The 15,393-nt window shown below is 40.4% G+C and overlaps 1 protein-coding gene across 18 annotated transcripts in view; it reads right to left on the reverse strand.

Annotated features, from left to right (window-relative positions):
• Positions 1–15,393, reverse strand: part of Trpm3 (transient receptor potential cation channel subfamily M member 3) — an 866,780-nt gene that overhangs the window by 158,592 nt on the left and 692,795 nt on the right. For all 18 annotated transcript variants that reach the window (XM_040746389.1, XM_021225349.2, XM_013114264.3 and 15 more), the window contains one exon: positions 14,186–14,309. In XM_040746389.1, the coding sequence (XP_040602323.1) occupies positions 14,186–14,309 (124 nt within the window). The remainder of the gene's footprint in view (positions 1–14,185; positions 14,310–15,393) is intronic.

A 15,393-nucleotide genomic window follows, 5' to 3' on the forward strand; every position in this document is an offset into this window, starting at 1 on the left:
CAAAAAACAAGTATCAGTAAAATGATTCCTAATGATATTTTACTATTCTCATAGATCAGCGCCTTACTCAGTCATCATTAGATAAGCTTCCTCTTGCAGTAGACAAGAAAAGATGCAGAGACCCATATCCAGGAATTACATAGAAAGAGTCCTTGAAATACATAGCTCTAAATTAAATGACTCCATTAAATCCCTCCCTCAGAACTCCTGGGAAGAGGAGTTAGAAGAGTATAAGAGCCATAGGGCATGGAGGACACTAGGATAAGACCCTCTGAATCAGCTGATCAAGGCTCACATGAACTCACAGGGGCTCTAGCAGAAAACTCAGGGCTAGCGTGGGTCTGCACCAGGTCCTCTGCATTTATTTTATTGCCTTCAGCTTAGTATTTTTATGGGACTCCAGAGTGAGTAAATGAGAGGTTCTCTGATTCTTGTGTCTGCTCTATTGGCTCTTTCCTTCCGTTGGGTTGCTGTGTTCAGCTTCGCTGAGATGGTCTGGGTTTTATTGTACTTTATTTTGTCATACCTGGCTGTTACCTCTTAGAAGCCTGTTCTTTTCTAATGACAGTCACAAAGACAGTGGATCCAGAGAGGAGAGGAAGCGAGGAGGACTGGGATGAGTAGGTGGAGGGGAAACTATGATGAGGATATATTGTATGAGAAAAGAATCTATTTTCAACACAAGGAAGAGAAAAGAAAAATGTAGCTAATGAATTGTAGCTATGTGGCTGCCACAGGCTAGTGTGGTGGCCCATAGGGGTGGGTGAGAAAAGTGCACAGCAGGGTGAGCATATGAAGGAAGCCTGTGTGAGCTGTGAGGGACAGAGTGAGGCATAGGCCTCAGCCCTCACAACGGACAGCCCAGTGGTGGTAACCAACAGTGGAGGCCGGCAGGAAAACTAACAAAATTCTGAGAAGAAAGACCAATGAGAAAGTCAAAAAGAGTGAAAGCCCTCCTTACCGTAAGGGAGACAAGGTACTTAAGTTCCCTTCAAAGGAGAACATGACTCAGTGAAGCAGATAACCCGAAGATAGACGAGGAGAGACCATGGGAATAGCAACAGCCTCTGGGCAGTGCGTACTTGCTCCCCCGTTGGGGTGCTTCAATCAGGGTTTGGATTTGATGAAGGCAGACAACGGAGTTGGACAGTTTTGCATGTGCTCAGCATCAAGACTACCGACCATGGCTGCAACCTTGACATCTGAAGAATGTCTTCCTTTACTGAGCTTCACCATGAACATGAAGCAGCCTCTGTGGTGACATGAGGCCCTGTGGCTGAGTTCCCATTAAAGCAGTGTTTTGTGTGTATTAATTAGCATGGGAGAGAAAATGATGGGTATCTTGTTTTCAGATCCTAGGTTGACCAATGGATGCAAATGGCCTCTGTAGTTCCTTTTTAATCCCCTTCAGTCTTCTATTCCCTCCAATGCTGGATCAAAAAAACATCTTCACACTTGTGCAAGTGCAAATTTCAATCACATTTGGAGAAACAAAATGCAGTGGAAGATGGCAAAAAGCCTGGAAATATCTATTCTAAAGCAGTTGTTTCCTAACTTTAATCTTATGGCTTTAGTCAATGACAGTATTACTGGGAAAGTGTTAGAGAACCAAAATTAATTAGATTATTTTTGTGGGCCTGGGATTGAACCCAGGACCTTGTACATGCCAGCTCCCCAAAATTAAACCAAGAGTGACCAGAGTTTTATTTTCAACATTCATTTTCTCCCTGCTATTGATATGCTTAGAATTTGAAAATTATTTGCATATAAGAGTTGAGATCAGAAGGAGATATCTGGGAATGATAAATTGATGTAGCTTGGCATCTTGCCCTGTTGTAGCCTTCCCCATCTGCATCTCTCACCTTTCTGTCACTTGGAATGCTAATCAGTAAGTTCATTTGGATCAGAATGTGTCCTCTGTTGAAAATTCACATATGTTGCAAGGTTAAAAAGCTACCACTCCCTCACACCTGGAGTAAACATCATAATTACCGGATCCAGGTTCCCAGGGTAGTAGTCCAGAGGGGAATCTGCATCAGTAGGAGGTGGGGACCACTGGTGAATGTGGTGAAAGAAGATGAGAAGTTCTTTTCTGGCATTAAAAGGAGCTTGGGAGGGGGATTATGGGAACAATCCTACAGAGGAGGGAGTGCAAACCAACTACAGACTTTGCTTCTTTGCTTCTTTCCTTTATCTTTAAAATAATATTTATGTGTATAGAGATATATGATACTATATAGTTTTTTTGGTTGACTCACAGTGGTTGTATATATCTGTGACATCTCTGTTGGGGGATGTCCTTCTGTAGGCTGTGACTATATGTTTCTCTTATTGGCTGATGAATAAAGCTGTTTTGGCCAATGGACAGTCAGAATTTAGCTAGACAGGCAATTCAAACAAAGAGGCAGAGAGAAGGAAGACAGGGTTGAAGGGATGCCATGTAGCGGCCATGGAGGCAGGATGCCAGGACATCACCTAGGTAAGCCAAAGTCATGTGGTAATACACAGATTATAGACACGAGTTAATAATTAAGAGAGAGCTGGCCAATAAGAAGCCTAAGCCAATGGTCAAACAATTGTAACTGATATTAAGCTTCAGAGTGGTTATTTCATAAGTGGCTACAGGGACCTGGTGGGTGGAAAGAAATTGGTCCAGTGGAACGGAGATAGATGGAGAAAATACCTCTTTATTGTATTCCATGACCTGATAAACGGTTGTCTACATTTATCCCAGGCTCTTTAAGCATTACTCTACTCTCTACTTATGTGAGGTAAGTTTTTGGTTTCCCACATGTAAATGAGAACATGTGGCATTGTAACTACTTTTTGAAGTCAGTCATCTTCCATGGAAGGGTGCTCTCTTTGCTTCCTGCCTCATTCATTTCTTGATTTCTTGTTACCAATCTCCACAAAACAAGATATTTGCTAAAAGATCTAGCTTGTTTTTATGAGAAAATAAGTTCCAGCCTGTAAATAAAACATTGTATCATAGCCCGTGGACTTTCTGAAATGCATGATTGACTAATTCACACAAAAGAGATTACCTCTGCAAACTCAGTCAATGAGAAGGGTGACATTTACACACTTACTCAGAGAATGTTAAATATTTGTCCAGCTCCAGCACCTCTAAAGGCAATGAGGAGCTTAAGGAGCTTTTTATAAAAGAATTTTAATTAATTGATTGAATAATTAGTGTGTGTGTGTGTGTGTGTGTGTGTGTGTGTGTGCGTGTGGTGACAGGAGAAGGCTTGAGATATACCCTTTAAAGACAGTTGTGAGTCACCTGATGTGGGTGCTAACAACTGAACTGTTTTGTTGTTTATAATACAGCAAGTGCTCTAAACCACGGACCCATCTCTCCAGTCCCTTAAGGAACATTTGTGGCTTCTCTGATCCTTATATACTGCAGCACAGAGCTCTCTATTGCACCAGCTCTTAACTCTTGGGAGTTACTGCTACCTTGGGAAATTGGAGACATGTATATATTCCCCCCCCAAGAAATTATGCACACAAAATCTTGCATTTATTTTCAGAGGGTTCATAGGAACCCACCACAGACTGAATTGTTCAGGGGTTTTAGGGTAGGGATTGCTGTTTTAGTGACTGGAGGGAGAACACCAGCCTATGAATAAAGGAAAATTTCTGTTTTGCAATGGCTGTGAGGTAGGGCTGCTGAATCCAAACTGGGGCTCAATGTATTTAAGATCGTAGCAGTCTGGAAATCATTTGAATAAAGGGTTGACATTAGAAGGAGATGTCTGGGAAGAATTAATTGATGTGGCATCTTACTCCTTTGCAGCCTCCCCCACTTTCATCTCTTGTGTCTGTCATTCTAGCTGGAACACTAACCAGTAAGTTCCTTTGGATCAGAATGTCTCCTCTGTGGAAAGTTCACATATGTTGCAAGGTTAAAAAGACACACCCCCCCATACATGGAGTAAACTCAGTGAGCACCAGTTCATGTCAAGCATGACGCTGAAGTCCTGATCCTCCAGGGTCCACCTTTGGAGCGGCAGGGATTACGGTATAGCCAACATGCTTTCATCATCCCACCTTTACGGTGTCCTGCAGATCTAATCCAGGCCTTCTGATCTGATAGGTCAGTGCTTTCCCCTCTGAGCTATATCACAGCACCCATATTTATTATATGAATAAGATTTTATTATTCAGATTTGTTTCTCCTGTATAATAAAAAATACTAGAGAGCCTGTATTCTGCCCTGTAGGTCCATCACATGGGGAATCTGAACAGGTCCCACAGTACTATAAAACAAGAAGACTGGCCACCCCATAGAAATGTTGCCAGAAGACAGGAAACAACAATTTCTTTTTACTTGTTCTTAGACACCAAACACTAATTATGTGACAGGACACTATGTTAGGTCTTTAGGGGACACAGAGACATAGAAGGCTATCTTTTTTTTTTATAATTGAGTTATATTTTATCTTGCAGCAGGTTGAATCCTGATTTGGTAAGGTTGAAGACAGCCCTTTCTGGTTTGTATTCAGCTTAGGTTCACATTTGTCCCTCAGTTGTGCAAGGCCGGGGAAGAGACTCTGCCTTTGTTTTCCTGTCTGGGAAACACAGATCACACTCAGGGTGACCATTCAGCTACTGTTCTAGGTTAGGAGACTTCTGAAAGTGGGGGAGATGCCATTGGTAATCACACTGGGCCTCAGTCACCAGGCAAATGCTGCATGGAATCCTCAGGCACATAGATTAGTCTAAGCGTTGCATTGGATATGACATGGGATGCTGTGGCCTGTGGGGATGTGTAAAGTAATACATGTAAAAATGTATTCTGTGACTAATATTTCAGATACTCACAGGAGACAGAGTGACATTTGAACTCAGGAGACAGAAGAATGGTTAGTTCTTACAACCTGATATTTGTTCAATTATTTGGGGGATTAGGTCTCATGTAGCCCACACTGACCTCTAATTCACTGTGTAGCCAAGGATGTCTTAGAACTTCAGGTTCCCCTGTTTCTACCTCCCCATTGCTAGTATAACAAGTGTGCACTATCTTATCCACTTTTTAATTTGAATTATTTTTGTGTCCATGCATATGAGAAGGATAAGCTGGCCTGTGCATGTGGATGTCACAGGTCAAAATAGAGTTTCTTCCTCCACTACTCCACAGTTTATTTTTTAAAGGGCCTCTCCTGTGGGGTACCCAACACAAACTGATATCTCCAGAATATAATCCCTATACCTAAAACTCAGGGGACATCATGGAAGAAGGACAAGAGGATGATAAAGACAGGGTCCAGGACATCTGCTGGGAGATACTGTTTTCTATATGTGACAGGGAAGCTGCGCATGTGAAATCCCAACCATAAGGCTGCCTGAACAAGATCAGTACAAGGATAACATCAGTTATTTCTGTGGTTAAATATTTTATAATTAGAAAATCAATGCAATTATTGTTGCCAATATTATTAGTTTATGGAAGCCTCATGTCCTAGCTTTGTTACCTAGAACTGTGTACAGTTAGATACATCTCTCAAACAGGTTACAGGTAAAACATTGTGTGTGTGTGTGTGTGTGTGTGTGTGTGTGTGTGTGTGTGTGTTGAGACAGGGTTTCTCTATGTAACAGCCCTAACTGTCTTAGAACTGGCTTTGTAGACCAGGCTGGCCTCAAACTCACAGAGCTCTGTCTGCTTCTGCCTCCTGCATGCTGGTATTAAAGGTGTGCAAGACCAGGCCCAGCCACTTAGTCAGCTTCTTGATGGGAATGAAGTAATAACACATGCTTATTTTTATTTTTATGTGTAAAGACATTTATATTTTAATTTCCACAGTAAATAGGGCACTTGTGCTTTTCCCTTCTTTCTACTGACATCTCTCTCATGACTGTGGATATAGGAGGCTCTAAGCTTTACAATTCTGCATTTTTAGCAGCTAGGAGCTAAAACCTTTTGAACCTGATCTGAACAGACGAAATCAAAGTGACATTTGCATTTACTCCCATCCTCTTTCCAATCTATTTCCTTGTTCTTGTTAGATGAAGAACAGAGATAAGTCTGGCTGCATGGTTATGTGTTTCACATGACACAAGGCATAGAGATAAGTCTGGCTGCATGGTTATGCGCTTCACATGACATAAGGCGTAGAGATAAGTCTGGCTGTATGGTTATGTGCTTCACATGACACAAGGCGTAGAGATAAGTCTGGCTGCATGGTTATGTGCTTTTAATGACACAAGGCATACAACACAATTTTGCATACATAAAGCATTTACTATGTCATTTATCACAGGAGAAGGGGTGTTACCATTGTCTGCTGTCTTGACAAGGAATGCTCTAAACAATGTTACCTTCCAGTTCTTTTTTTTTTTTCTTTCACTGAGTATTGGGAGAGCATAGTCAAATTGGGCACGGTGCTTACATTATTTTCAAAGGATTTTAGCCTGCAACATGGGGGTAGAGGGTGTGCAAGAATGCAACATAGCAAGGGAGTCCTTTCTTTCCAGGAACCTCAAAGTTGAAAACAAAGTAGGTGCTTCAAAACGACTTTTACTTGTCCGTACTTGTCAGTTAGAATCTATAACTTGCAGAAAGATCGTCTTGGTTTAAGATTAATCGTCACTAACTAAGGAAATGACATTGGATCTGTTATTTAGTGTCACTGATAATTTGTTTCCCTTTGCAAAGTGGTGCCATTAATAGTGACCCCAGCAAAGTTTATGTTAGTGTCAAATAAGATAATTTGAAATGCTGTTTGTTAAATATAAAGTGCTATACAGATAAATTGCCATCAGTTGCAGAAAGTACACTGAGTCCAGCATCTGGAACATTCTAGTTTGGAAGTTCAGTAAATTTCATGGATGAGAATTTCTAGAACCTGTTTTTTTATTTTTGGAGAACTGGGAGGAAATAGAGAACCAGAAATAATTTGGAATTTCAGTGGCTACACTTTGAAAAACTCAGCTTGTGTCAGTGATTGTGCATAAGGCTAAATGGCTGTGCAAAAGAGATGGAATGGTTTGACTAGGGTGGGGGGGAGGTGGTCATGGGGGGAAGGCCCAGGCTGGTCCTGCAATCTTGCCTCAGTCTTCCATGTGTTGGGATGGTATGCATTAAAAAAAAGGTACATAAAAGCTTCAAGAGGACTAAATGAGGAAAATACATTATAGGAATTCATCCCTCAGGTCACAAAAGCCATCAGCTTAGAAGTGAAGAGAGACATTCTAATTTGGCATGGAAGATACTTGGCCTGACCTACCTGTTAGGAATTCTGCTCTGAGGACAGTCAGTTCACAAAACACAAGGTGGTCAGAGAAGGGGCCTAGCCTATTTTTACCATTTTGAGTTCTATTTTAGTAAAAGAGGCTGTGAAGGAGGGACATATCCCATTACACACTGGAAGAGGGCAAGGGGAAATCACTGGAGAAGGCAAAAGGACTGGTGTCTGTATAGTAAACCCTATCTTTGAGAAGGGTCTGTTGACTCTCTCCCTTGCTGAAGTCAGAGAACTGGTGTATGTTGGGGAAGTGTACCTTCAGAGTAAATGGTCTAGGGCAGTGGTTCTCAATCTTCTTAATGCTATGACCCTTTAATACAGTTCCTCATGTTGTGGTGACCACCAACCACAAACTTATTTTGTTGCTACTGTATAACTATTATTTTGCTACTATTATGAATCGTCCCCATTGTGACTCACTGAACAACTGTAATGGCACTAATAACTGAATGCACCTTAGGAGCCACACACTTAGCCAACATTCTGACTCTTAACTCTCCCAACAATCTGGGTGGAAGTACTGATGATCGATGGGAATATTCATATGATGCTGAGGCTCCAATCTTCCAGGTTACACTAACCACCCTTGTTAATGATATAAGAGTCTTGCATGTGTCTATTTTTGTAAGCAATGGGCATTTGGGAATTTGAGTTTGTTCCCCATGTAGGTCAGACCTATCTTCAGCAGGAGAGGGGGCTGCTTTAGAGGTTATTCTTACTTGACTTTAATGAATCTGTGAAAGGAAGGGTAGAGTTGCCCTCATTTTCCTAACCAGAGACTTGTCCTTGGATGCAAGCACCATCTTCTGTCCTCATAGAAATAGTTGCTTTTTTTGCACAGGATGATGATGACATTTGGGTATCCAGAGACTCATCTATAAGGCATAGACAACAGTCTTATCTAGTGTCGAGGGGAGATTCATCATCCCCAGAGACCAGGACTCTTTTGTAGAGCACAGGAAGACATGTAACATCTGGATATATCTTAGCTTTGCATTTGGTTGGGGATATTGGATTTGAAGAGCCCTCAGAGAATCCTTAATCTTCTAGTAGATTGATGCTTGTCTTACTGAGTTTGGAAAAAATTCAAAATGTGGTCTGGATCAAAATGGAATATAACAGATTGTAGAACCCAGTGAGATTACTGTCATTCTGTTTCAAAGCTGAGATCCTGAGAATCAGTGCTGGTTAAGCCACTGCAGTTATGAAGTCAGGATGGAATCCAGGTTTGTCAGTTTCCTGAGTTCCACTCCTTACGGTCACCAGATTAGATGGCTGCCCACAGGTCAATAGACGCAGACAGATGGCCCAAATCAAATCTAGGTCAGAAACAAAATCTGCAACTCCCCAAGGAGATGTGCTCTTGTTAGCAGAGATTGTATGAACTATGCAGATTAATCCAAGTATTAATCCTAACCTGAGGTTTTTCACTCAGAAATCCAGTAAACAAATGTTTTTTGAGTATCTGCTATGTATATACTGTGGCACTATGTACAATTAGGCCCAAATGAGTGTAGGGAAAATGGAATAATGAATAAAATGTGGATTTGGTTCTTAAAAAAATGGAATAATGAATAAAATGTGGATTTGGTTCTTAAGAGCTTATACACTTATGTATATGCTTATTATCTATGTCTAAATATAGATATTATATTAATACGTGACAGTGGAAATACAGATAATGGACTTAAGAGTTAAATATTTCAGGTGTGTGTGTACATGAGAGAGATATAGATAGATAGAGATAGAGATAGAGAGAGATAGAGAGAGAGAGAGAGAAGAGGAGGAGGTGTGGGATGGGGGAGGATCTGCTGTTGACTATGGTAAATGAGAGTACTCCACTTACGAAAACATGGAGGGAATTAGGAAATAAAAACAAGTAAGATATCAGGAAGCATTCATAAAAAATAAATGGATTCTCAGACTGAACTGTAGGAAAACATCATCATCATTTATATTCAAATGAGTAATACAATTCCCTCTGTGTTTCGGCAAGGAGAATCTAGCATTATTACAGCAAGGAGTCAGCCCAACTCCATCTGTTGGTGAAGTTCTGTTAATGGCTTGTTTTTCTGTTCAGAATGACTTTAGTTTTACATGGTTTTGAAGAGTAAAGGCATACAGAGTGTGCCTGGTATGCAAACCCTTAAATAGTCTCTACTTTGTGGAAATTTGCCAATCCATGCAGTGTATAGGTAGGGAGAGTGGATCACCAACCTGGCTTCTTGGGAGTAGTGGTGGTCAGTGCAAGGAAGCATATGGGTCTGAGTGAGGGTGTAGAATGCAGATGATGAGACTGGACATTCGTGCATTCACACCTAGTCTTATTGCAGCAGAAGTTATAGCAGCAAACAAAAGGAAAAGAGTCACCAATCAATCTGCGATAAATATCAGCTTATGGAGCTGGGAAGGAAAGGGCAGGAAAATGGAAAGCGAAAGTGAATTTAAGAAGTACAAAGAAAACGGAAAACAGAGAGTCTAAATTAGACCCATAGAAGTTTGAGAGGGGAGAGGAAATTGAATGCCAAGTACTTCAAAGAAGTGTCTGAAAAGGAGACAAAATGGCGATCTAATGTCCCTGCTTCCATTTACTCCATTAGCACACTATTTTTGGAGAACTTCATACATGAACACCACAGCTACATCCCTCTTGAGCCCCCTTCCTGCCTCTTATCAGCACATTTTGTATGTCCTTGCCTTATTTCCCCACTCTACCCAAAGGAGACTATGATGCCAATGAAGTGCTCCAGCTCTAGCTGGTATGAGTAGACTATCCACCTAGCCCATCAGTTGAGCTTATCTGATTGTGTATCCATTATGTTCCAAGTTAAAGGTAGATATAATGTGCCCTTCCCCATACTACCCTTACCATGTTTACTAGCAGATGCCTCTATGATTGCTGTGCTCTGAATATTTGTGACGTGCCCTCCAAATTTTGTATATTGAATCTTAGTCACAGACATGATGGTGCCACAAAGTGGGGTGCTTGTGAATGTATTCAGTCACAAAGGCTTCACCCTCATGAATGGGATTAGCATCCTCAGAAATGTGTTCCAAAGAAGCTTGCTTGCCCCTGCCATCCTGTGGAGGCTCAGCAAGAAGCCCTCATATATGAGAATATCCCTACCAGATTCCCAGTCTTCTGGTACCTTGCTCTGAAATTTACCACCTTCCAGAACTTTGGGCAATGAACTTGGTTTATAAGCCACTTACTCGGGTATAGCCTAAATTAATCAAGATTGGACAGTAGTCCTTAGATGCTTTTTAACTGATAATGTTTAAGGAAAATTTGGTTCATTTTCATTCCTGTCTGTCCTAATTTGATATACTGGATAAATGCCCCTAATACCATTTCACTATTTATTGAGTTTAGAACCACTGTTGCATATGAGAACTGGCTAGCTCTTCAATATACAACTGAAAACCAAATTAAATCATTGGTTAGATATATTATTCTCAAAAATATAGGTTAGGAGTAAAAAACAATATTCATGTAATTACTACAATTCTTGAAGCTTTTATCCAAAATCATGTGATAAAGTAGGAAAACTGAATAATCCTCTAGATTTCGAGATATGAATACTATTCAGATCCCCATCATGTAATAACTCCTAATCAGTTATTACTAGGAAGTCATCTTGAACACAGCAGTAAATGAATTTGAAGTCATTAGTCTTTTATTTAATTTTTATCTTCCAACATAAATATGGAGCCACATTTTGCCTTTATGGGGGAAAATCTAGTATATGAATGCTTTGAGAAAATTGTCATAAACAAAATGTATTTATTTCTGAATAGATCCAATGGGTCACTATTAAAATTCACCTTACAGGCTCACTCATTGACTGAACAAAATGTAGAAGTTTATTTAGAGCAAACAGCTCACAGCATATGCAAATAGGCCAAGCTTACTATATTAGCTCTATTTAAATGGTATTAAAAATGAAAGCTATAAAAAGTGAAAGCTATATATCGTGTAAAATGCACCTAATAGTAAGAAATGGAAAGATTGAAAATGGAAAAAAAGGGCATGGGCACTTTCATTTCCAGGAAAGTATGAATTGAGAGAAACTGATTTAATTGTATTAGTACCAGATGAGCTGAAATGCAAGGCAAGACATTGTTAAGAATGAATAAGGTTGTTGAAGAACAGCAGACAATGATTCGCTAGGAAATACAGCCAATTGTAAAATCTTATTAGTCTAGGAACACAATCTCAAAACACATAAAGGAAAAATTTGACATAATTTCAAGGAGAAATTGATGCAGTCTCCCAGGGTAGAAGATTTTAAATTCTCTTAAAAATGACACAAGGAAAAAAAAACTTCACATGATGTGGCTTCAATGGGTTAAAAGCACAAGAAAGGGAAGGAAAAGAGAAGACAAAAGAGAAAAGGAAATAAAAGCTTAAGGATGAGAGGAAAATGGTGCCATTGAAGGACTGGCAAAGTGGGAATAAAGGTGAAACCCCATAGATGGTGCAACGAAGGTTATTGTTAAAAAAAATCAAGTACCCTTCCTAGAGCAAGATCACAGAGGATGCATGATGTGAGGATATGTGAGGCTCATGTTGGGAGAATCATCTTAGAATAACCCTCCTCTGTTACAGATACAGTAGGAAGAAACATAGACGAGGATATTTTGTGATGGAGGGGAAACAAATGGGGAAGTTGATGGGCCTTGATGTCTCTCAAAGGCAGGCCTTTGTTGAATATGAGGAGATGAGTCGTCAGTGCACTTGATATTCCCATCCAGTAGTGTCCATGCATGCAGAGTTGGCAATACAACTTTAAAATTCATGTGTGAGCAGAGGGCAAAATAGCTGGCACTCCTGGGGAAGGCTTGTTTTCAGTGGGGGTGGGGGATATTATTTTCTTACAAGATGACAGATTTTGAATAAGCAGAGGAGAAATGAATTTCAAGAACTATATGAAGCTAGTAGAATGTACAGTACCTCTGAGATGATGCCAACAGGGCTGCCCTGCCTACTGGAAACATCAATGGACCCATCAGCATTCTACATATGTGTTAGAATGTATAGGGCTGCCTCACCTACTGGGAACATCAATAGACCCATCTACATGTGTGTTTCTAGTGCTGCTCTTCACTGTGTGAGATAACTGGCTGTGGCCAGGAGAATGATGTTGCTTTAGCCATAGAACTGGGAACTTTAGCTGAATTGGTTAGATTTCCCTTAGAAAATTATATCTCATGGGGTTTTTAAAGACAATCAAAGGGCAGCTGAAGTATAAGAAGGAAGAGGGATTTCATCCCACAGTGTCTTTTTTGTTCTGTATGCCATGTGTTGCAGCCTGGTGAGTTGGGATTACTTTACACCAAGACCCTCCCAACTGGCTCTTCCGGATTGTATGTGGACGCCTTACCTCTAAATGAGGTGATGCCCCAATTTACTTCTCTGCTTCGACAAAAAGAATTACGACCCTCTGTTCCCCTCATTTGTAAAGCATCTAGTACTGTCTGCACTGTCCATCAAAAATGAAAATCATTTAAATTAAATACGACTTTATGGATCCTTAACATTTCTGCCCATATGTGGAGAGATGAGCACTTACTGCTTGCTCAGAATAAATTTCCTTTGTCTAGAAACACACTCAACCTTTTCCTTGGGGTTTATGATGAAGTGACAATTATCTAGCAGAATCCTACAGGACAGTCTCATAAAATACCTTGACAAGTCCATCCAGTATCATTTAGTTTTATAACCTCTAACGGCTCCTTAGAATGTTTGCTAGAACTGCCTTTCTAGGAAATTTCAAGGCTACTGAAAATTCCAGTCATGGTGAGGTTTCATCATTAGCTTTGGTCTCAGCATCTAAACACTATTGGAACTCAGAAGAATTCTCATGTCTCATACAACAAGCATGGCGGTCTTGTGGCCATGGACTCTAACTGCTTGTTTGGCCTCCCTATACTAGATGGCAAGGTATGCACTTGAACATATAGATATTCAGGAATTACAGGTGTCTCCAGTTTCTCTGTTGTCATCCCAAGTCTGGAAGCTTCTGGAAGCCTTGATTGACAAGGGTATGTGGATGTCTTCTAAGAATGCTTTGCTTACTGAATGTGTTATTTCATTTAAATATTTGGTTGACTTCATTACCAGCTCAGCTGACCTTTGAGAACCTAAGAACCTGATGGGATTCCTCCCAGATGGGAAATTCACTCTGTCAGTTTGGATGAGACAACTGCTGAAAGAAAATACTCCCTGCAGTGACTAACCATCACTGGTTTTGCATCTCTTTCCTCATTATTCAGCAAGTGAGTCTCAACTCCCTTAAGTACAAGGTACCATTTGTTACTCTCACTGGGAGAGCTGCAAAGATCACCTGTGTTAACAGACAGGAAGACTCAGCTCTTTTTCCTGGCTCCTTAGTGTTGGCTCACATGGTTTCTTTTCACTCTGCCAGAACACTTTGAACTGACAAAAGAAACTTTTAAGCAGCACCTAGACAGCACTACAGTAACTTCACAGAGATGTTCCAGAGCTTCTGAGATACTCGATCTATTTATTTATCTGTACTATTTAATGTATCAACTTGGGTGCTGTGTCACTAAAGATATAGTGACAAGAAACACCCAGTGACTCTCAGCTTACAAGCAAAGTGGAATCCCACCCCTAAGAGAGGCTCAACGGAATGAACATTCCCAGGAGGAAACCAATGTTATATTCTTAATGGCTTATTTGTTTGAGATAATCTGAAGTATTTGGGTGAAATGAAAACAGGAAAAATGTGGAAAACCTGGCTATGAACACTACACACACTTCATTGGAGTCAACAGTGAAAAATCCATGAGTTCTGCAGTCAGTGGCACCTCTGGAGGACTGTGAAAGCAAGGCCCGGGAGAGAAAAGGAAACAGGATGATGCAAACATTTGAGGGCATGGAGACTGCCCTGCCACCTACAGGTTTGACATACCAGTTCCTTCTTCTTCATGCATTCCATGAGGATGATGAACAGGTGCTGAGCTTGGGTGCGAGTGTATGTGAAGGTCTTCTGTATTGTCACCAAGAGCTGGTCCCTCAAAGATTCATTGATAAGCCTGCAAAGAAAACCAAGGCCAATCAGGTCAACACAACTCCTATTCAATGTGTGTGTGGTTTTGTGTGTGTGTGTGTGTGTGTGTGGTTTGTGTGTGTTGTAGTTTATCTAAATTTACACATAATTGCTAATAGTTTATAGGGTTATGTTTCAATATACTAGGAACTAGGAATAACAAAATCAAGGTATTTACCACATCTAGCACCTTATATATTTATCATTTCTTTGTGGTGATAACATTCAAAATCCTTCCTTTTAGCTATTTCAAAATACCCGCACAGAGTAGGGTATTTCAAAATACCCTACAGTGCAATTGGAACACTATGGAACATGAGAGAGCATTGAGGATTTATTTTTAATCAGATATACTTCTTCCTATCTTTCCCCCACAATATCTGTTGTTTTGAATGTGACAATTTACAAATAAGTGCATTTAAAATAAATTCATGTCTCAGAACCTCACAGGGTGAAATAGAAAGCGGACTTAGTTCCTTGTGCCATTTTCCCTTACCCATAGTCATGTGTTTAGTACCTACTACCTCAAATGCTGCTATTAAAGATGCCTTCAGTTGTGTTATCTACATTTGGAAAGGGTTTGCTGTGTCATTTCACCACAAACTGTAATATTATAACTAATTATTGGAAGAAAAGTTACATCTCAGCAACACAATTTTCAGCATCAGCGTAATAGATGGACATCAGTAAAATGCTTATTATACAAACATGAAGACTGGAGTTTGATCCCTAGCACCCTTGTAAAAGCCAGGTGTGGTAGAAGAATCCATAGGGCTCCCTGCTAGCTAGCTAGCCTAATCTGCAAGTCCTGGGTCCCAATGTGAGACTGTCTACAAAATGAGAGTGGGTGGCACCTCAGGAGTGATACTCCAGGTTGACCTCTGGCTTCCACATACACATGCATGTAATCAAAGACATACATGTGCACATGTGTTCCCTCACAGAAACAGGCAGAACAGGCACCACCCCCACAAGTAGAAACAGGAGTTAGGTTACTACTTTAAGAGTTTTAATATTTTTTAAACCTTAAAAAGAGGTTTTACTTTTTTTTCTAGTGAGCCAAAGTATGA

Source organism: Mesocricetus auratus, unplaced genomic scaffold (assembly GCF_017639785.1).
Source record: "Mesocricetus auratus isolate SY011 unplaced genomic scaffold, BCM_Maur_2.0 Super-Scaffold_4256, whole genome shotgun sequence".
NCBI lineage: Eukaryota > Metazoa > Chordata > Mammalia > Rodentia > Cricetidae > Mesocricetus > Mesocricetus auratus.